General features: G+C 44.3%; 1 protein-coding gene across 3 annotated transcripts in view; it reads right to left on the bottom strand.

Annotated features, from left to right (window-relative positions):
- The window catches only part of LOC110509768 (protein capicua homolog), a 68,726-nt gene that overhangs the window by 14,142 nt on the left and 30,540 nt on the right, over positions 1–24,044 (bottom strand). For all 3 annotated transcript variants that reach the window (XM_036941543.1, XM_036941553.1, XM_036941535.1), the window contains exons 3-7: positions 7,665–7,814; positions 7,329–7,497; positions 762–873; positions 414–596; positions 153–291 (exon numbers count right to left, since the gene is read on the bottom strand). In XM_036941543.1, coding sequence (XP_036797438.1) covers positions 153–291; positions 414–596; positions 762–873; positions 7,329–7,497; positions 7,665–7,814 — 753 coding nt within the window. The remainder of the gene's footprint in view (positions 1–152; positions 292–413; positions 597–761; positions 874–7,328; positions 7,498–7,664; positions 7,815–24,044) is intronic.

Below are 24,044 nucleotides of genomic sequence, written 5' to 3'. Positions count from 1 at the left end.
AGTGGAGCATAGCGAGAGGAGAGAGAGATAGATATTCAATCATAATGTTTTAGTGATGACAGAGCTCAGAAGAAACCTTGGCAATCAAATGACCATCTCTTCCTTTCTGTTATCTCTTATTTGGGTGTTTTGAGCAGCAGTGTGTGACTCACCGGTAGTCTCAGACATGCTCCTTTCTCTAATGTCTTTGCCCCCCGGCCCCGGGAGCCCTCGGCCATCAGAACTAGACTTCTTCCTGTCTTTGTTGCACCACTTCCAGTCTGGGTGGGCCTTAAAGTGGGCCTCCTTCACCTGAGAAAGAGGGAGAGAGAGAGGATGAGCAAACAAAATACATTAATTTTTTGGCTGCTTAGTCAGGTCAAACTAAACCATTGCACTAAATTGGTGTGTGTGTGTGTGTGTGTGTGTAACACCTGGAAGGCGAGGTCGTGATATTTCTGCTTCTCTTTGGGCCCCAGGGCATACCACCACTCGCCCAGGATCTTGCTAACCGTGCGGTTGTCCTGGTTGGGGTGTCTCTGGTGCACCAGCGCTCGATGACGCTTACTGAAGATCATGAACGCATTCATCGGCCGCCTGATGTGGTCCTTCTCCCTCTGAGAGGGAGGAAAGAATGATTAGATGAGAGGGTGAGAGAAAGCCAGAGCGCCTTGCCAGGGATGCTCCTCTTTTAACAATGTGATTAAATGAGGAACGGAATGTATGACAAGGTAAGAGATTAATTGAGAAAATGAGTGAGCGAGAGACAGGTGAGAGGTTACCTTGTTAGGGCTGATTTTGTCCCCATCTTTGGGCAGGGCGCTGAGGGACTGAGTGCGTCTCTTCACAGGAGTCACAGACAAGGGCGGCTCAGGAAGAACACTGGGGAAGAACCTGAGACAGACAGGTGGAGACAGAACCATGACAACATCAGATATATCTGACCGAAACCATGTACATCTCACTCACCATCATACCTCTGTAGCAAACATGGAACATACATTTTATATATATATATATATATTTTTTTTTTAACAACTCTTAGTGGGAGTAGGTCTTAGGAGAGAAATTTGAATAAAACTGTCACTCTTTCACACACACAGAGCAGGGAAAGTGGCTCCACTCCCCAGAGACATTTCGGTGGATTCAGCAGACAGCTCATGACAGTCAATGGACAGCAGCAGCCTGGCCACTGCCATTCTTTTCAGTTATTTTTTTTATATTTTATTGTCAAACACACAGGATAGGTGCAGTGAAATTGTGTTGTTTTACAGGGTCAGCCATAGTAGTACGGTGTAGTACGGTGCCCCTGGAACTAATAAGGGTTAAGTGCCTTGCTCAAGGGCACATCGACAAATCTTTCACCTTGTTGGCTCGGGTATTCAAACCAGCAACCTTTTGGTTACTGGACCAACACTAACCACTACGCTACCTGCCACCCTGTATATTCATTTAGCTTGTATTCATATAGCCATTCATATGGCTAGTAATAAAGCACAGAGATGGATGCTTTTGTTCCTCACCTCGTTGTTCAAATAACATTCTGCTCTACATGTAGGACTAGGAGTATACTAAAACTTCACAGTGGACGCGTGGAGCCACTCACTCTACTAGGCCTGTCCCTGCCCCCCAAAAATCTTGCCTGATCAAAAGTCGTCTGTTCTTTCGACCAATTAACTGGTCTAAATTTTAAAACGCGTCTATAAAATAAACTATATGCATTACGCTTGTCTGATGCGTGATGTGGATGTTGATTCAGAGGGGTTGGGTTAAATGCAGAAGACACATTTCAGTTGAATGCATTCAGTTGCACAACTGACTAGGTATCCCCTTTCCCTTTAAGCTCACTTAAGCATCCATCTATTCTGCCAACAATGCCTTAGTGTATGTCATGGAACAATGGGTCAAATATAACCTGTTTTAAAAAAATCTTATAAAGTTGGTTTTGTAGCATAAACTGGGAATTTGATATTTTTGACTGATATTATGATTGTCTGTTTCATATGTGCAAAGTAGTTAAAACGCTATCAGTTCCACTTTAGGTCAATGTTATTTGTACCTTGAAGTAATAGTTGTACATTTAGATTGGGAAACACTTAATGGTTGTGTTTGTGTATTCTTGTGATTGGGACCTACTGACTTATGCCTGAGTTTATGGACTGTTTGTCCTTTAACATCATGCTGTGTGTGACTGCTGTCTTTCCATCGGCCCTATGTAGTGGTCCTGGAGAAGTTGGTATATTCTAATTTTGCCAAAAAGTTCCCAAACAGGCCGCCCAGAGAAGGGAAGGCACCCTGTGTGAATAAGCCGATGTTATTCAATGTTTTTTTCACTCTCAAAATCACACATTTTTTAATATTGAAAGAATACCAAAAATAGTCTAACTGACCACACCACTCACTTAAAAGAAATGTACACATACATGTTATTCAATCATTGCGTCTAAACTGTTCACAAGCGTCTGCGTAGTCAGGCGCTAAAATAGAACTTGGTTCTATTTGTGATGCTTGACGCGCTGCAAGTCCCGGCTCTCCCATCTCCTCATTGGATTTTAGGAGCCTAAACCCACTTGAGTGATTGAAAGATGATCTGAGGTCCACACTCCTGTCCAGTTGGTGGCAGCAATGGTTGCTAACTGCCATATAAACTCCAAAGAAGAAGCCTGACGGAGGAGAGATTACCAGAAACTAACACTGTTTACCCTTCTATCTGTGGAATAATTGTCAGAGTAGAGGACCTTGTGCATTTCAGGTCAAATAACAAGCCAATGTTTATATCCCAGGACAAATTAGCTAGCAACAGCAAGCCAAATTGGCATGAATGTTTAATGCTTTTCGACCTATCACCAAATTAATATAGTTGCTTCAGAGTTTGTTTTGATAATTCAACCTGCGTGTCCTGATCATGTCTAGTGTGGATGGACAAAATCAACATGCGTGTGATGGCACATGCGGACCCACGCAGTGTATTTCACGTGCTTTGCGATTTTGTCCACTGTACCTGTACCTCTTATACTGTACCTGCGTATACCCTACACCACTGGCACTTTGTGTTTTACAAAAAGTGCACTCTCCTACAGTGCGCTGGTATTACGGTCCTTTCAGAATCACAAACCTGTCACACACTGAAGACCTATAGGTTCACCACTGTAATCTGTCACACACTGGAGGCCTATAGGTTCACCACTGTACTAACCTGTCACACACTGAAGACCTATAGGTTCACCACTGTAATCTGTCACACACTGGAGGCCTATAGGTTCACCACTGTACTAACCTGTTACACACTGAAGACCTATAGGTTCACCACTGTACTAACCTGTCACACACTGAAGACCTATAGGTTCACCACTGTACTAACCTGTCACACACTGAAGACCTATAGGTTCACCACTGTAATCTGTCACACACTGGAGGCCTATAGGTTCACCACTGTACTAACCTGTTACACACTGAAGACCTATAGGTTCACCACTGTACTAACCTGTTACACACTGAAGACCTATAGGTTCACCACTGTACTAACCTGTTACACACTGAAGACCTATAGGTTCACCACTGTACTAACCTGTTACACACTGAAGACCTATAGGTTCACCACTGTAACCTGTCACACACTGGAGGCCTATAGGTTCACCACTGTACTAACCTGTTACACACTGAAGACCTATAGGTTCACCACTGTACTAACCTGTTACACACTGAAGACCTATAGGTTCACCACTGTACTAACCTGTCTCACACTGAAGACCTATAGGTTCACCACTGTAATCTGTCACACACTGGAGGCCTATAGGTTCACCACTGTACTACCTGTTACACACTGAAGACCTATAGGTTCACCACTGTACTAACCTGTCACACACTGAAGACCTATAGGTTCACCACTGTACTAACCTGTCACACACTGAAGACCTATAGGTTCACCACTGTACTAACCTGTCACACACTGAAGACCTATAGGTTCACCACTGTACTAACCTGTCACACACTGAAGACCTATAGGTTCACCACTGTAACCTGTCACACACTGGAGGCCTATAGGTTCACCACTGTGCAAACATGTCTATAATAGATAAAAAGGCTGTTAAGATATTCATGTTTCAGAAAAGGAGTGTGTATATTTGGCCTGGAGAAGCAGTTATATGTGCTGACTGAATGGAAGCTGATAATTATGAGTTTTTTACTCTGGGAAGAAATTATGAGTCCGCACTGTCCAAGACAGAGTCAAGACCGAGTACAAATGTATCCAAAATGTAGAGAAGACCGAAACACTCAAAATGTGGTCTCGAGTACTACTATTGTAAAAATAGCCTACATATAAAGCCAACAAATAAAAACAATACAGCCTACAGGTAGAAAATAACATTATAAAAATAAATATCCTATAAATCTGTCACACACTGGAGGCCTATAGGTTCACCACTGTACTAACCTGTTACACACTGAAGACCTATAGGTTCACCACTGTACTAACCTGTTACACACTGAAGACCTATAGGTTCACCACTGTACTAACCTGTTACACACTGAAGACCTATAGGTTCACCACTGTACTAACCTGTTACACACTGAAGACCTATAGGTTCACCACTGTAACCTGTCACACACTGGAGGCCTATAGGTTCACCACTGTACTAACCTGTTACACACTGAAGACCTATAGGTTCACCACTGTACTAACCTGTTACACACTGAAGACCTATAGGTTCACCACTGTACTAACCTGTCTCACACTGAAGACCTATAGGTTCACCACTGTAATCTGTCACACACTGGAGGCCTATAGGTTCACCACTGTACTAACCTGTTACACACTGAAGACCTATAGGTTCACCACTGTACTAACCTGTCACACACTGAAGACCTATAGGTTCACCACTGTACTAACCTGTCACACACTGAAGACCTATAGGTTCACCACTGTACTAACCTGTCACACACTGAAGACCTATAGGTTCACCACTGTACTAACCTGTCACACACTGAAGACCTATAGGTTCACCACTGTAACCTGTCACACACTGGAGGCCTATAGGTTCACCACTGTGCAAACATGTCTATAATAGATAAAAAGGCTGTTAAGATATTCATGTTTCAGAAAAGGAGTGTGTATATTTGGCCTGGAGAAGCAGTTATATGTGCTGACTGAATGGAAGCTGATAATTATGAGTTTTTTACTCTGGGAAGAAATTATGAGTCCGCACTGTCCAAGACAGAGTCAAGACCGAGTACAAATGTATCCAAAATGTAGAGAAGACCGAAACACTCAAAATGTGGTCTCGAGTACTACTATTGTAAAAATAGCCTACATATAAAGCCAACAAATAAAAACAATACAGCCTACAGGTAGAAAATAACATTATAAAAATAAATATCCTATAAATCTGTCACACACTGGAGGCCTATAGGTTCACCACTGTACTAACCTGTTACACACTGAAGACCTATAGGTTCACCACTGTACTAACCTGTTACACACTGAAGACCTATAGGTTCACCACTGTACTAACCTGTTACACACTGAAGACCTATAGGTTCACCACTGTACTAACCTGTTACACACTGAAGACCTATAGGTTCACCACTGTAACCTGTCACACACTGGAGGCCTATAGGTTCACCACTGTACTAACCTGTTACACACTGAAGACCTATAGGTTCACCACTGTACTAACCTGTTACACACTGAAGACCTATAGGTTCACCACTGTACTAACCTGTCTCACACTGAAGACCTATAGGTTCACCACTGTAATCTGTCACACACTGGAGGCCTATAGGTTCACCACTGTACTAACCTGTTACACACTGAAGACCTATAGGTTCACCACTGTACTAACCTGTCACACACTGAAGACCTATAGGTTCACCACTGTACTAACCTGTCACACACTGAAGACCTATAGGTTCACCACTGTACTAACCTGTCACACACTGAAGACCTATAGGTTCACCACTGTAACCTGTCACACACTGGAGGCCTATAGGTTCACCACTGCGCAAACATGTCTATAATAGATAAAAAGGCTGTTAAGATATTCATGTTTCAGAAAAGGAGTGTGTATATTTGGCCTGGAGAAGCAGTTATATGTGCTGACTGAATGGAAGCTGATAATTATGAGTTTTTTACTCTGGGAAGAAATTATGAGTCCGCACTGTCCAAGACAGAGTCAAGACCGAGTACAAATGTATCCAAAATGTAGAGAAGACCGAAACACTCAAAATGTGGTCTCGAGTACTACTATTGTAAAAATAGCCTACATATAAAGCCAACAAATAAAAACAATACAGCCTACAGGTAGAAAATAACATTATAAAAATAAATATCCTATAAATCACATTGGCTACACATTGCCTGTCTGCAAGGAACTTGAAACACTGTATCAACTTGTGTCAGCCCAAAGCTCATGCTAACAAACTTGCAACATTGTATAAAATATTCTGGGCCCTCAGTTTTGCTCCAGTGAGCTCGGAACAGACTGTAGGCTACAAGAGCTCATCGGGATTAGAGCATGATATTTTTCCCTTTCACGCTGAGTGGTTATCGAAAGGGAGAGAGCTGGAGACAGCTGAAAAGATATTTGAAATACATTGAGGACTATTGTCATTCTCAACGGATGTAATAACAGACTGTTTGCTTGAAGTGAAGAAAACATTACTTTGAGAAGCTCCACAGCCCATTAGTGGTGGTGCGTTAAGCCAATAAGAAATACTATCAGACCCTTAAAATTGGCCTACATTTGAGCACAGGCAAGGTAGCCTATAGTCCTACTTCTATGCGTAATCAGGTACAAATTGGGGGGAGACCGCACATTCTGGAGAGACGTGCATTATGCATCCTAGCCACACTCCCCTTCCTCTTGGACTGTGCCATCCTCCGCAATGGATTAGATCAGACAAGTGTCTCATATTTAATAAATAAATATATACAGTACCAGTCAAAGGTTTGGACACCTTATCATTCAAGGGTTTTTCTTTATTTTTACTATTTTCTACATTGTAGAATAATAGTGAAGACATCAAAACTATGAAATAACACGTGGAATCATGTAGTAACCAAAAAGTGTTAAACGAATCTAAATATATTTTAGATTTGAAATTCTTCAAAGTAGCCACCCTTCCCCTTGATGACAGCTTTGCACACTTGTCTTACAATGTAAAAAATAGTAAAAATAAAGAAAAACACCAGAATGAGTAGGTGTGTCCAAACTTTTGACTGGTACTGTATATATTTGCTACAGCTCAAAAAAAAAAAATCTTAGTTGACCAACAGCCTAACCACCAAACAATCGACTAATTGGGGTCAGCCCTAGTGTCCACATGCAGTCACGCACGCACACACTTACGGGTCATCCACATCACTCTCAGTCTCACTGTCTGGCCTCTCTCTTTCGGCCTCTCTCTCCCTCTCTGGGGTCAGGTCATCTGTGGAGGGAGTTGGCCTTGTGGGTCCTCTCTCCAGGGTGGGGGGGTCCTCATTGGCCTCCTGTAGCAGCACTGCACCCCCCTGAGACTCTGAGAAAGACAGGAAAAGGGGGTATTTTCACAATGATTCAAATCTCTGATAGTTATCTGGTAATTCCAATGTTTGTGTTACGTAATTATTATGTTTCATGTGTTTGAAATCATGGTAGAAATTGCAATCTTGCTGGGATTTGGGTAGAATTTAACTAACAACCTACCTGTTTTCAGACTGGCAGCTTGGGGATGATTGATTGGTTGTTGGCCCTCACCAGACTGAGTAGAGGCATCTGATTGGGTTGGTGCCAGGAAAGGGACCAATGAATGCCAGGGAAACACAGGAACTGACCGGGGTTCCACGTTGGTCCAGACTTTTAAAAAAAATACAAAGAAATGGTTAGGCCTACTCCTTTCATAACGGTTTATGGACTCACAATATGTCCAGACAATACACTCATAGTGAGCTAGCCCAAACATATTTTTATAAAATCTCAACATCCGATAAACAATCTCAACTTTCATATAAAGAAGATTCTATTTCCAGATTTGGGAAACATAGCGTTGTTAGCCCATACACTTGCTAATAGTTTATTTTTGACAATATTAACACTTTTCTAGTATGGTCAAGAAGTGACTATCAAAGGCCCATCTTCGCAGAACCAGTGGCCCACTGGCTTAACCAATTAGCCTCAGGTATATACTCATAGCTGTTGCTGCTCCCCATATGGGACACCTCTGGAAACTCACCAGCAGGTAGCTGATCTATGTGAGCATCAATCAGCAATGAGAAAGACCTGTATATACCATTTATATCACACTGTAAATTCATAATGCTACAATACACAAAATGGTGCTGGAGACAAATATGAAAAACACACAGAGGTAGTAAATGACCATGACTGACCAAACATGCTCAGTCCTTGACGGAGGTATTGAGGGCTTTCTGATGAATACATGGTTGAAAAGGGTCCTTTATTGTGTTTTTCTAAAAACGAGAGTCAATTAAAAAGGGTCCTTGAAAACGTCCCTTTACAATGTCAGATAAAAATCCATGTGTTCAAACATCCATCAGTGATCCAAGATCGTATAGTGGATGGCAACTCCATCGATGAAACAAGAAAGCAACAGTGCTCGATGGTGCCTGTATCTGACGCTTATCTTCAGATTGCGGTCATCACGCACAACGTTCACTGCAATAGACGCACTGCTATTATGATTTATCCCGTGGCGCACAGATATCTGTAAATGTTGATTTCTGATTAAAATGAAGTCCCGGGCGTATCGGTCAACAACATGAGACCAGCTCACGCTTTCATATTTTCAGAATTCCGCATTCTCTGCGAGCAGCCTATTTATTCCCGCGCATTGACGATAACAATTATATTTCCCCAGTGCAGAACATAAAATACGGGGAACAGCACAATGTAAAATGGATTGCCAACTAGTCAGTAGTCACAAGTTGCAACAGGATACAGATGGGACAATATGTTAAATATCATCGGAGATGTATGTGTTCCTCTTGATCTAATAACCCCTGATGTACCCTCGTCTGTTTGTTTACATTACTGGAGTGCTGCGGTCATGAGTAAGTTAACTAGGCCTCACCCTCATCCACGGAGTAAATTGGCACATCAGTCCGAGACATACGCTATCCTCGCGGCCATGTTCAACTTGTCTCTACACGTACTCGCTTCAGTTTAGCAATGTACAAATGGTACGAAAGGCTAGTAAATTGTTTAGGGCAGAAACGATCTCCGGAGTATTCGATTTATTGCATGTGGTCGACCAAGAATGTCTGACAGCTAGCTTGGACGACACTAACATGAATTGCTAGCAGTGGATAGCAAGCTGGCTAGCTAACTACGTGCATTAGCTATCTGGCTAGCTTTTTGTTATGCAAATGCTCAAAATGACAAAGCTATCAAATTCATCATCCTGCTAGATTTGTTTATTGAAGGGATTTGTATGCCTGAATCTATCAATCAATTGCGTATGCATCGGACCGTGTGTAAAGTTATACACAACTACTAGTTAGTTGAATGAACACAGGCTAGCAGCAGCTATTTGCCATCCATAAACTCCAGTACAGGCTATGCTCAGCAACATCATGCTTTTACTTTGGATGTTCTTGCTGAAGTTTGGAGGACAAGTGACAACCCCAATTGTTTATCTTGCGTTAGCTGGCCACCACAGATGGGTTTATTGCAGTCTACATTGACGCAAGTATCAAATCAAATTTATATAGCCCGTCGTACATCAGCTGATATCTCAAAGTGCTGTACAGAAACCCAGCCTAAAACCCCAAACAGCAAGCATTGCAGGCGAAGAAGCACGTAAAATAACCTGTGTTACTTCAAAATACAGCCGACAGGTTCAACTCGAGAAGGCAACCCGAGCCTCAAGTGCACCGGTCCAAATAACACCGTACCCTCCGTAACGCCCCTGGCCCTGCACCCGCAGAACAGAAACAGAAAGCGGTCAAAGAAACGCAATTATTGTCCTCATGTCACTACCCTTCCTTTACACAACATATGTCTGTTACTATTGTTGTTTTTCTTCACACCATGAAACCACTTATTTGAGGAACAATGACTGCCGAGTACTAGATCTATAAGATGGTAGCTAAATTTACTAAAACCTGTCTGAATACGCCTGCATTTTTTACTCCCAAAACCGTTAGCTACCTGCCTGTTTAGCCGTATGGTTACTGTCAGCATCCAACATTGATATTCTATTGCTTTGGCACCAACTCATATTCAAATGTGAAGCAACGTGAAATCGTATTCACCATCAATTAACTTTCTACCACACAAGGCGGATCACATGCAGGTGTGCGTAAAACTGGTGCATTCACCCATATCCCACTGGCTCTCCAGTTGCTGGTTAAATCCAAAGACCCATTGTTTTTGCAAGCTAGCCACCAATGCGCTACCCCCACTAACGTTAATATATATGTTTTAAACACCACCTTGGGCTCAGTCGGCTCCCGCACACACCCCTACCTCGTATCTATCAACGTCTCAAAAAGATAATCGACTGAAAATATAGTTAGCAGAAGTATTTCACTCCAACGCTGTCATGAGCAGCAGCGATGACAGAAAGTGGGGCGAGACCAGAGCACTGTTCTATGTTGGTTGCTGCTCCCCTTGGACCAAAGAAAACGACATAATTGAGCTCAAAGGCAGGAAACCGAAGCTAGAGACCAGCTGGAGATGCTCTGACACAGATCCGTGGAATCGTGGGCTTTATATAGAAATAGCAGCTCGAGGTCCGGTGCGATCTCCGCCTGCAGCAGGTCACTTCGCGCGCGCCCACTCTTGTCCGTCAGCTCGGCAGGTATTTGTAGTAGAAAAGTTAACGTATCATAACATCTCCTCACTTTAGCTCAACTCTCTTCTCCACAATTTCTCCTCTCTGGCTTCGTCTGGCCCTTTCTTTCTTTTCCCCTCCCTCTTGTTGTAAACTAGGCTGCCCCCTCTCGCTCTTTCAGTGTGTCAACCTCGCCCCTCCGTGCCCCGCCCTTTCTCTACATCTAAGCTCCGCCATTGGTCAAGGCAGCCACCTGTCATCCCACCGCCGTGACCGCTGATTGGTTCAAATATACACTGGAATGTCAGTCATATGCAAATCTCATCGGTCAGTCACTGATCGCTGCACTGAAATAGAGCTCCTAAAAAAAAGACATAAAATTGGAACATGACTTCGTATTGGCTCTTATGTTATTCAATCCAACCGTTACGTATCTGGCGTTAATTTATTGGCTACAAAGCCCAAGTTCCCCAACCTGAATCATACCGCAATAATTACTTTACATAATCCCGCCCATGTCCCATCTCCATTGGTCTATTTTAGGTAGTATGCAAGATTGATTGCAGAGCAAGCAAATCGAACAGAGACACTCGGATGGAGGACAACACATCGCTTGACAGAAGTTTAAATAAGGATAGTTTAAAAAAACACATGCAGTACCAAGTTCTTCCATCCGCACAGCGGGCGCTCTAGAAATCAAACTTTGAAGTGGAGCTGTGAAGCAGTTTCCACTGGATAGAACAGCCACAAAGTCAAATTGGCAATTTAGTAAAAATGTATGAAAACAAAAATGTGCTTTTTGGTCTTAATTTAAGGTTAGGGTTAGGCAAGGTTAGCAGTGTGGTTAAAGTGCAAATGACAAGTGTTTTAACTACTTTGCAGATATGAAACAAACAGACAATAGTATCAGTTAAAAATACAAATAAAATAAATTCCAAGTTTATGCTACAAAAAACAACTTTTATAAAATGTTTTAAAAATAGGTATTATTTGACTCAACATCCCATGAGGTATACTATGGCATTGTTGCCAGAATAGATGGATGCAGTTGAATGCATGATTAGAATTCACCAATACACTTCTTGGTAGTCCAAAAAATATTGCTATCAGGTTGTAAATCACAGCTGGCCTGGTACATTGTTTGCTGCCTCCATTCGGGAAGCACTGTTTCAGTTTCAATGACTGAATATTTTGGACAAAAACGGACAAATGTAACTAAGGCTGGAATGCCAATAGGGCTCTTTCATACCGTCCCTAGGAGGGGTGTGTCACTTGAGTGGGTTGAGTCACTGATGTGATCTTCCTGTCTGGGTTGGCCGTGGCGGAGATCTTTGTGGGTTATACTTGGCCTTGTCTCAGGATGGTAAGTTGGTGGTTGACGATATCCCTCTAGTGGTGTGGGGGCTGGGCTTTGGCAAAGTGGGTGGGGTTATATCCTTCCTGTTTGGCCCTGTCCGGGGGTGTCATCGGATGGGGCCACAGTGTTTCCTGACCCCTCCTGTCTCAGCCTCCAGTATTTATGCTGCAGTAGTTTATGTGTCGGGGGGCTAGGGTCAGTTTGTTATATCTGGAGTACTTCTCCTGTCCTATCCGGTGTCCTGTGTGAATTTAAGTATGCTCTCTCTAATTCTCTCTTTCTTTCTCTCTCTCGGAGGACCTGAGCCCTAGGACCATGCCTCGGGACTACCTGACATGATGACTCCTTGGTGTCCCCAGTCCACCTCCAGTTTCAAATGTTCTGTCTGTGATTATTCTTATTTGACCATGCTGGTCATTTATGAACATTTGAACATCTTGGCCATGTTCTGTTATAATCTCCACCCGGCACAGCCAGAAGAGGACTGGCCACCCCACATAGCCTGGTTCCTCTCTAGGTTTCTTCCTAGGTTTTGGCCTTTCTAGGGAGTTTTTCCTAGCCACCGTGCTTCTACACCTGCATTGCTTGCTGTTTGGGGTTTTAGGCTGGGTTTCTGTACAGCACTTTGAGATATCAGCTGATGTACGAAGGGCTAATTAAATTGATTTGATTTGACAATCAAACTAGCAAGGGCTATGATCACAAGTAAGTCATAACATGGCTAATAGACTAGCATATCTATTTATGTAGCAAACTAAAAACACAGAGCCTAACATTAGTTAGCTAGCTAGCTGCTAGGAGGAAGTCATGCCATTGGAGGAGTGGGTGAGTGACTTTTTTTACAGTGTCTTTTCACAGCTAGAGATGCAGGTGTCATTTGGTTAGCTAGCAAGAACTTGAATAAATGTCATCCAGTTACCTAGCATATCTCTTGCGTTCGCAAATTCACTCTGGCTATCTAGCTAGCCTAGTGGTTAGAGTGTTGGGCCAGTAACTGAAAGCTTGCTGGATCGAATCCAGAACTGACAAGGTGAAAATCTATCGTTCTGCCCCTTGAGAGAATACCAAGAGTGTGCAAAGATGTCATCAAGGCAAAGGGCATACTTTGAAGAATCTCAAATATAAAACATTTTGATTTGTTTAACACTTTTTTGGTTACTACATGATCCCATTTGTGTTATTTCATAGTTTTGATGGCTTTATTATTATTCTACAATGTAGAAAATAGTGCAAATAAACAAAAACCCTGGAATGAGTAGGTGTGTCCAAACCTTTGACTGGTACTGTATGTTTTTATTAGGTTATATTTACTGCTGTGTCTATTAATTGTCCAAACGCAGGGCCACTTTCTCACTCTATATTGCTATAGAATTCTCACAAATGCCTTACGATACGTTGTTCCCAAACATTCTATTCATTTATGAAAAAAAACAAAAAAACATGCTCGCTTAGAATATATATATATATTTTTTAAAGTGTAATAATCTTCCTGGTGGTGTATATGAACTAATTTTTTTAATCAAATGTCATGTTGCTAAAATTCTGTCAGTTCCACTAAGGTTAGAGTTAGGTTTAAAATCATATTTTAAGGAGATGAATTGTAGAAATAGGCAGGGATTATGACTTTGTGGCTGTGGTAACTAGTGACAACCCGGTGATGCCTGTGAGACCACACTATCTGTATCTTTGGGCTTTTTGTTATTAAATGCATTAATAATATTTCCAGACAATTCCCTTCCACATTCCAGGAATCATGTCATTTATCCTCTGAGCCTGTAGGGTTATTACAGTGTAATAACATCAATCAGTCATCTAGCATCATCTAATGTAGCCTACTCTCTGATGTTATAACTGCTGCTCAGTGCTCAGCCATGTGTTTTGTGACTCAGCAGTGCATACACACACACCATGTGACTGAATTACAGGAATGCTAAAAAGAGACAGAGTATTGGTAATGAGTAATTAGCAGCATTAGAGAAGCTTAGAGGAACCAACGCCAGTGTCTTTTCCAACTAGACTACTACTCTACTACTTCTTCAACTAATTGCTCCACTACCATTGTGTTTTAAATAGTGGCAGTACAGACAACAGCAGCAGTTCCACATAATGGTAGTCATGAGCATTAGAAGTATTAGAAGTAGCCTAATGGTTGTGGAACGATGAAATACATTTTCACCACCATAAAATCAGATGGTTGGACAATTATTCACTCTATTACAACATGTTATTTAACCACATGTGTACGCCACAGACACACACACACACAAACACACACACACACTGCTATGTGTGGTTGGCACACACACTGGCATGTAAACTGAGTGGTAAATGATTGAGTTGTTTGTGGAGCGGTTCTCTCAGTTTCCGTGTCATTAGTCAGAGACGGAGAGGGGAGGAGAGCAATGATGTCATTTTCCACCATAAAAAGCCCATTCAATTCCCGAATATAATTTTTCAAAATGTTTCCATAGTGCAGCTTAACATTCCCTAGACTGACTTTTAAATGTGTGTGTGTGTGTATATGTTGAGCACACACATCATGCACACACACAACAAGCACACACGCTGTCTGACAGATACAAGAACACAAGCGTGTACTGTATACACATGCACACCTGTACACACATACGCAGTCGCACTTACACACAAACCAGGACTGAGAAAGAAAATGAGTGGTGGAGGTTTTAGAAACAGGGGGAAATGGGTGGGAATAGAAGAGAGGGAGGTAGTATCAGTGTAAAAATAGACTAACAGTCATTCTGTGTAGAGGGGAGGAGAGAGGGAGGGAAAACAAAACTATTATGGGAGGAAGGGTGGAGAGACCAGAGATGGGGGAGATGGATTACACACACACACACACACACACACACACACACACACACACACACACACACACACACACACACACACACACACACACACACACAGTGCAGTGAGTACAAACACACAAATCAACTACTAAGGGCACTGACTGCAACTCCTATTACTGGATAAAAGGTTGCCTATAGATGTCCACATCATTTATCACTAATACTGCTGCTAATAGAAAACATACACACATTATGACAAATTGAGTGTGTTGGCACAGTACATCTAAACACAATTCTCACTAATAGCTGCAAATAGCGTACTTAATAACACACAGTCTAAACTATGACAAATAGTGTATCTAATACCCTCCAGAACAGTGTAGTACATTTTATTTGAAGTGTTCTGTTCAAATACAATAGAGGGAGGGTCAATCTCCCTCTTCTAGCCAGTCATCTCACAGGGAGCTTTGGGAGCCAGCCAATAAGGTCACAGCGAGCGCGACTAGCTCAGATCAGGCAGATGTTGTTGTCATAGTAAAGAACTTATATTAACGTTCCAGAACCACTACTGAAAGACAGACATACAGTATCTGCTCTCAGCTACTGTCAACAGCATCCTACCTTTTTGCTTAAATGAAAAATTCAGGAAAAATTGAAAGATTAACTTCATCAACATTTAAATGGCAGTCGAAACAGACTTATTCTTCGAAGTGTTCTAATCTGTCATTCATTGTGTTGTCCATTCAGCTGGGATTTTCTCCCCAGTCTCTGAGGGAGTCACTTCTGTCATGGGAATGCCCAAGCCTGTGGCGTTAAGCGAACGGATAAACTAATGGGCATTAGACTCAACCTCGACGGAAAAAGTGAGACTACAGCTTTGAAACTGCCCTGAGCTCTGACCATGTCAATACATATAAACCGCTACAGAGAGCGACAGAGGGAGAGAGGGGAAGTTACAGCCCTGTCGCTGAGGGTACACTGTTATTAAACTACACTGAACAAAAATATCAACGCAGGCCACAATCAACAGCCTGATCAACTCTATGCGAAGGAGATGTGTCGTGCTGCATGAGGCAAATGGTGATCAACATCTACTGACTGGTTTTCTGATCCACGGCCCTACTTTTTTAAATGAAAGGTATCTGTGATCAACCGATGGATATCTATATTCCCAGTAATGTGAAATACATAGATCAGAACCTAATGAATGTATTAAATGAACTGATTTCCTTCTATGAACTGTAACTCAGTAAAATCTTTGAAATTATCGCGGATTATATTTTTATTCAGTATATTTTGTGCGTAAAGGCTCTACAAACCAGTTTTTTTTATGAGTTTATAAATGCTTTCCTAACCCTGAATAATCTACATGATGATGAAACAGAGATGAATATACATGTATTTTCATGTCTTTCTTTCATTGATCCCTAATAATCTGAACTGTTCCCTCAATATAGTCTGTCGAGACAATTCTAATTAAAGGTGCCACATTTAAAGGGATGGCTTTAGATACATTGAATCAAAACTCAATGAGAAAATCTGTTGGCCGGCAAGTGGGGGGGGGGGGGGTGGGTTTTCAGCGGTTGAATAAAATGTATTCAGAGCGCACAAGGGAACCACGCCGGAAAAGCCTGTTATGTACCTGGCATAAGGTAAGTGTGAATGCCAACTACTGAGAGTGCATAGGAAAGGCGTGTGTAGGAAAGGTATTCATTTCCTGTGTCTGAATTGGGCCCACAGTGATGATATAAAAAGAAAAAGACTACATGGGGGCTTTAACATGTGCAAGTTATACAAGAGTCATTTCGTTTGGTAGACTATGTGATTATGTTTGGTAGGAAAGAATGTTGGGTAGCAACAAATGAAACAGCACGCGGGTGCAGACAGATCACAGAACAACAGGCAGGAAATACAAGAGATTATCAATAGACATTCAAGCAATTCAATTGAGGATAGACTAAACCTAGAATTATGAGATCACTTGGGCTGAATACTCCCCTACCTCTGAGAGACCTAATAGATCACCATGCAGACTTGACTGAATAGTGACAAACCACTAGTCCTCCAAACAAAATGAAATGACATGGAGAGGAGAGTGTTGAAATTAAAGGGAGAAAATCTCGAAAGAGAGAGACCACCTCAGCAAAGCTTAACGATCTCCCTCTCCTGTCTCTGATTGGTGGAGCTCTGCCCTGTATCTGTGTAGGAGTTTGTTCTCATCGAACCAAAAGCTACATATTGAGGGACTGCATAATACTCTGTGTCTACAGGAATATCTTCACACTGTATGAGGTGTTGATCTGTGCTGCGGGTGTGTGTGTGTCTGTGCGTTTATGTCCAGTTTCTCTGAAGGTGTTTCCTGTTCTCTGACATGAGGCTCTACGTGAAGTCCCTGACTTTCCACCCCCTCCAACACCCACCCTGACTCCCTCTCTCACCTGGCATCACATATAGGGGCACGCCACAGTCTCTCTCTCTCGCCTCTTTCTCCCTCCAACACCCACCTTGACTCCCACTCTCACCTGGCATCACATATAGGGGCACGCCACAGTCTCTCTCTCTCTCCAACACCCACCCTGACTCCCACTCTCACCTGACATCACATATAGGGGCACGCAACAGTCTCTCTCTCTCTCGCCTCTTTCTCCCTCCAACACCCACCCTGACTCCCACTCTCACCTGACATCACATATAGGGGCACACCACAGTCTCTCCCTCTCTCGCCTCTTTCTCCCACTCCCCAAATCCATCTCTCCCTCTCTCTCTCCTTCCTCCTACTAGTCTTTTGCTCTATCCAATTATAACTCAATTTTCCACCCTCCACAGTTACCACGGTAACAGTCATGTTGGGCACAGGTCCCTATGTCACTTGTGGAGACCAATGGCCCCCTGAACGCACCACAACACACACCACCTGGCCTCTGTGTCTTCCCTAGAGACAGAGTGTTATGATGTCATCTATTCGTGCTTAATCAAATCATGGAATTCAGCTTCTGTCAAAATGCAGAACTAGTGTGCGTCATGTCATCCTGAAGCTTTCCTGAGACCATAAGCTGTGTGTGTTTCAGTGTGTGATCCAGCCTGCCCAGACAAATCATGGGCATGGGTACAAGAGATGCTCAGTGTTCTTCGGTACACACATATCCACCATCGACAGTCGAGCTCTTTATCATCTGTTATTTTCAGACACAGGACACATGCGCACTAACACTGAACACCATGTTTCAGAGCACAGTACTTCTCCTGTTCTCACTCCCTAGCCACTGATCTAGGATCAACTCAACATTGCCAAACCCTAACCATTATAGGGGGGAACACACCAAACTGACACCAGATCAGCGTCTAGGTGCACCGTCCTCCCCTGTCCCTGTTCTGTGGCTGAGATGTAATGTGTGTGTTTGTCCACCTGGAGGCAGTATGAGCCAGCAGATAAAGCACCAGCAGACGGACAGAGCCATGCCAGACAGCCTGGGCAAACACTCAAGCAGGAGAGAGAGGAGAGCGGGAAGAGAGATGTTCGACCTCCCTAAAATAAAACTCCTCTCCTAAAGTAAAGCTAAGTATAACTTAGGTCGGAGAGCACCTGCACTTCAGAGGAACATTAAAAATGCACTTTTTAGACCCCCCCCCCCCCCCCCCAAAAAAAATATATGTTTTATGAAGTACAATAGTGACGCATAAGCCTGCCCTTGTGTATTTGACTATATATACACGGTAATATAACTATCACGATATGAATGAGTGTTAGTCTATCCAGATGTGTGGTAGTCTGTTGCCATGGTCTGGGAGCCAGTGCGGGGCTTTAAGTGTTACGTAAAGGGGGAGGGGGGGGTTGTTATTCCCGGGTATCTGTATCCGGGTAGACCAGGATGGCGAGAGGGAGAGGAGGAGACTGCAGTCTATGGAGCGAAGGGTTAACATGGAGAATGGGAGCTTTTTGTGGTTTGGGAAAGGCAGAGCGAGACAGAGAAAGGAAGAGACGGGTCTCCAGTTGCTTTTCCTGAGTGTGTGTGTGTGTATAAGTGAGTGCCCTGTGTTATGTGTGTGTGTGTGTGTATAAGTGCATAAGTGAGTGCCCTGTGTTGGGTGTGTGTGTATAAATGAGTGCCTTGTGTATGGTGTGTGTGTATGTGTGTGTATAAGTGAGTGCCCTGTGTATGGTGTGTGTGTATAAGTGAGTACTCTGTTTTAGGTGTGTGTGTGTATACGTGAGTGCCCTGTCTTGGGTGTGTGTGTGTGTATAAGAGAGTGCCCTTTGTTGGGTGTGTGTGTATAAGTGAGTGCCCTTTGTTGGTTGTGTGTGTGTATAAGTGAGTGCCCTGTGTTGGGTGCGTGTGTGTATAAGTGAGTGCCCTGTGTTGGGTGTGTGTGTATAAGTGAGTGCCCTGTGTTGGGTGTGTGTGTATAAGTGAGTGCCCTGTGTTGGGTGTGTGTGTATAAGTGAGTGCCCTGTGTTGGGTGTGTGTGTATAAGTGAGTACCCTATGTTGGGTGTGTTTGTGTGCCCAGATTTGGGTGTCTGTGTCTGCCAGCCTGCTGTTGGGTAGGTGTGTGTGAAGGCGCTAAGCCCAGTCAGGCTGGCCGTGAAGCACTGACTATCCAGATTTCACCTCATAATCACAGAGAAAGCTGGAGTTTCCATTTGCCTCTGAGAAACTAACAGGGTCTACTAACTAACACAGGGCTGAGAAGTTAGTTCTAATAGACTCTGTATGAAGCACACACCAACAGTCCCAACCTCACTACAAAAGGTTCATTCATGCTACATACAGTAGATTTGTATTCCAGAAAGTAACAGCATAACCTTGTTTGACCGGGCCTGGCCAGAACTAGGCTACTGCTGTAGGTGGTCACTCTAAAGGTGGAGCACATAGCCTAACTAGAATAAGAAGTGAAACCGTTGATTTGAATTATTTAGAGAACAGTCAGATTCTGAAATCAAAATGTTAGAGTAGGCATGTCAAAATGAAATGTAGAGGCCTAAGTTGTTTATCAGAGTACTATTTATGCGTCCATGTTGTTCCATATGATGTACAGCAAATTGCCCTTAGCAGGTAAAAGAGCCTGAGAAAAACACAGTTGCCATGACTCTGTGTGATGTGTATTTCTGGCTGGGTTCTGTGGTAACATTAACAGTACAAACTTGGAAATAAAGATTTGACCCTGAGCACTTCAACGTCAACTACAAATCAATTTAGAGAGCTACATCAGAATTCTCGTCTTGCGTTCATGTTCAAATGTTAACTAAAATGTCAGAGATGAACCGAAAGAGGCAGGACTATCTCTTTCCACTTCCACTGACTGCGAAGGGAAGGGGAACTGCGTAGCGCCAGCTTCTATTTGTACTGCATGTTGTGTGTGTGTACATCGGTGTATGGGAGTGTTTGCTTTGTTGCCATGGCAACATACATTTGGCACGTACACATCATTTCCGGTGTTTGATGATTGATGCGTGGTTGCACACACACTCACACGACTTACAATGCATCATGCACATATGACATACTTTTCCCTTTCATCCTCTCTCCCTCCACCTCATCCTTTTCTCACGTAGTCGCTCAATGGTTCTATCAATTTTACAGCACTACCCTCTGCTCTGACATTGACCCTCTTAATCCCTTTATAAAATGAACTTTAAGTTACAAACACACACGCAGTCCCTGAATCCAGAGTTCCATCTGAGTTTGAGTGTGATTACATTTCCCAGCTCCATCCCTCAGTTCACCAAACCGAGTGGCAGGGCTACTGTTAGGCTGAAACACAAATCCCAGACTGTGACTTTGAAGTGTGTGTGACGATAATAAACATGAATAAATGGAACATTGTATTGGATGGGTGGAAGGAGGAGTGGAAACAGGGGAAGGAAGCTGCAGAAAACTCATCCTTCTGTCTCACTTCCTCAACAGAGTTCAATCTAATTTACCTGACTCACTCCTCCTCCTCCCTTCTCTCTCACATATCTCCTCTAGCCAAAGCTGGAGTTCTACCAACTAACTCAATTGTACAGCCATTCTGTCACGGTCGTTGTATGGAGGAGACCAAAGCGCAACGTGGTAAGCGTACATACTTCTTTTATTAAAGAAAGAACACTGAACAAACTATCAAAAGAACAAACCGTGAAGCTAATATGAGTAGTGCAGACAGGCAACTACACATAGACCAAGAACCCACAAACAACCCAAGGAATATGGCTACCTAAATATGGTCCCCAATCAGAGACAACGATAAACAGCTGCCTCTAATTGAGAACCAATCTAGGCAACCATAGACATATAGACCTAGACTTACAAAAACCCCTAGACAAACAAAATCCCCTAGACAATACAAAAACTAAACAAACCACCCTTGTCACACCCTGACCTAACCAAAATAATAAAGAAAACAAAGATAACTAAGGTCAGGGCGTGACACATTCAGTAGATAATGGAGGGGAGGGGGGGCTGGAATCATCTTATAAGTGACCTGCCCAGTGTGAAAGTATGTGATGTTATAAAATATATATATATTTACTTGGCCACTTCTAAAATGTGCAGTTTTGTCAATTGGCATGCTGACTGCAGGAATGGCCACCAGAGCTGTTGCCAGAGAATTTAATGTAAATTTCTCTACCATAAGCCGCCTCGTTTTAGAGAATTTAGCAGTACGTCCAACAGGCCTCACAACTACAGACCACGTATAACCATGCCAGCCCAGGAAGTCCACATCCAGCTTCTTTACCTGGGGGATCATCTGAGACCAGCCACCCGGACAGCTGATGATAATGAGGAGTATTTCTTTCTCTAATAAAGCCCTTTTGTGGGAAAAACTCATTCTGATTGGCTGGGCCTGGCTCCTCCTCCAGGTACTTGGACGAGCATGACCTGTATGTCAAGGCTGAGAAATGCCTGTTCTTTCAGCAGGCTGTCTTCTTCCTAGGGTATCGCATTTCCACATCAGTGGTGGAGATGGAGAGTGACCGCATTGCAGCCATGCGTAATTGGCCGACTCCCACCACAGTAAAGGAGGAGCAGCGCTTTTTAGGGTCTGCCAATTACTACCGGAGATTTATCCGGGGTTTTGGCCAGGTGGCTGCTCCCATTACCTCACTGCTGAAGGGGGGTCCTGTACGGTTGCAGTGGTCGGCTGAGGCGGACAGGGCTTTTGGGCAGCTAAGAGCTCTGTTTACTTCGGCTCCCGTGCCCATCCGGATCCCTCTTTGGCATTCATAGTGGAGGTGGACGCTTCCGAGGCTGGGATAGGAGCAGTGCTCTCACAGCGCTCGGGTACGCCACCGAAACTCCGCCCCTGTGCTTTCTTCTCAAAGAAGCCCAGCACAGCTAACTATGATTTGGGGGACCGGGAGTTGTTGGCTGTGGTTAAAGCGTTGAAGGCATGGAGACATTAGCTTGAGGGGGCTAAACACCCGTTCCTCATCTGGACTGACCACCGCAACCTGGAGTACACTTCCGGGCAGCGAGGAGACTGAATCCTCGTCAGGCAAGATGTTCTTTACCCGTTTTGTGTTTACCGTATCCTACAGATCAGGTTCCCAGAATAAGAAGGCAGACGCACTGTCCCGGCTGTATGACACAGAGGAGCGGCCCATGGATCAGACTCCCATACTCCCGGCCTCCTGCCTGGTAGCGCCGGTCGTTTGGGAGCTGGATGCGGATATTGAGCAGGCGTTGCATACAGAGCCCGCTCCCCTCCAGTGTCCCGTTGGGCGTACAGTATGTACGTTTCGTCTCCTGTCCGTGACCAGTTGATCTATTGGGCCCACACGTCTCCCTCCTCTGGTCATCCGGGGATCGGTCGGACGGTGCGCTGTCTGACTGAGAAGTACTGGTGGCCCACCTTGGCAAAGGACGTGAGGGTTTATGTTTCCTCCAGCTCGGTGTGCGCCCAGTGTAAGGCTCCGAGACACCTGCCCAGAGGTAAGCTACACCCCTTACCCGTTCCACAACGACCTTGGTCACATCTGTCAGTGGATTTCCTAACAGATCTTCCTCTTTCACAGGGAGACACTATGATCCTGGTCGTTGTGGATCGTTTTTCTAAGTCCTGTCGCTTCCTCCCTCTGCCCGGTCTTCCTACGGCCCTACAGACTGCGGAAGCCCTGTTTACTCACGTCTTCTGGCACTACGGGGTGCCTGAGGATATAGTGTCGGATGGGGGTCCCCAGTTAACGCTGAGAGTTTGGAAGGTATTCATGGAACGTCTGAGGTCTCGATCAGCCTTACCTCAGGTTTTCACCCCGAGAGTAACGGGCAGGTAGAGAGAGTCAACTAGGATATGGGCAGGTTTCTGCGGTCATATTGCCAGGACCGGCCGGGGGAGTAGGCGGCGTTCGCGCCCTGGGCCGAGATGGCACAGAACTCGCTTCGCCACACTAACCTCTCCCCCTTTCAGTGCGTATTGGGGTACCAGCCGGTTCTGGCGCTGTGGCATCAGGGTCAGCCCGAGACTCCTGCGGTGGACGACTGATTTAGGTGTGTGGAGGAGATATGGGAGGCCGTTCGTGTACACCTCCATCCAGCGAGCCACACGTCGCCAGAAAACCAGCGTGGACCGTCACCGCAGTGAGACCCTGGTGTTCGCATCGGGGGGCCGGGTCTGGCTCTCGACCCGTAACCTGCCCCTCCGCCTGCCCTGCCGGAAGCTGGGACCGCAGTTTGTGGGGCTCTTCAAAGTCCTGAGGAGGGTGAACGAGGTATGTTACAGATTACAGCTTCACTCTGATTATCGTATTAACCCCTCGTTCCATGTGTCTCTCCTCAGGCCGGTGGTGGCTGGTCCACTCCAGGAATCTGAGGTGCGGGAGGTCCCTCCTCCCCCTTTGGACATCGAGGGGGTCCCGGTGTACATCGTTCATTCCATCCTGGATTTGAGGCGTCGGGCCTTCAGTACCTAATGGAGTGGGAGGGGTACGGTCCGGAGGAGAGTTGCAGATCTTTTGGATCCTGAACTGCTGCGGATCGCCCTGCGCCTCGCCTTCCGGGTCGTCCCCGAGGCCGGCTGTCAAGTCTCCTCTCCTTGTTCAGGCGGCGATCGACGTCACCGGCTTTCTAGCCATCGCCGCTCCATTTGCCATATGTCCATTTGTTTTGTCTTGTCCCATACACACCTGGTTTTCATCCCCTAATCAAT

Source organism: Oncorhynchus mykiss, chromosome 2 (genome assembly GCF_013265735.2).
Source record: "Oncorhynchus mykiss isolate Arlee chromosome 2, USDA_OmykA_1.1, whole genome shotgun sequence".
Taxonomy (NCBI): Eukaryota; Metazoa; Chordata; class Actinopteri; order Salmoniformes; family Salmonidae; genus Oncorhynchus; species Oncorhynchus mykiss.
The sequence above is the reverse complement of the archived record's forward strand: the minus strand, read 5'-3'. Positions and strand labels throughout refer to the sequence as shown.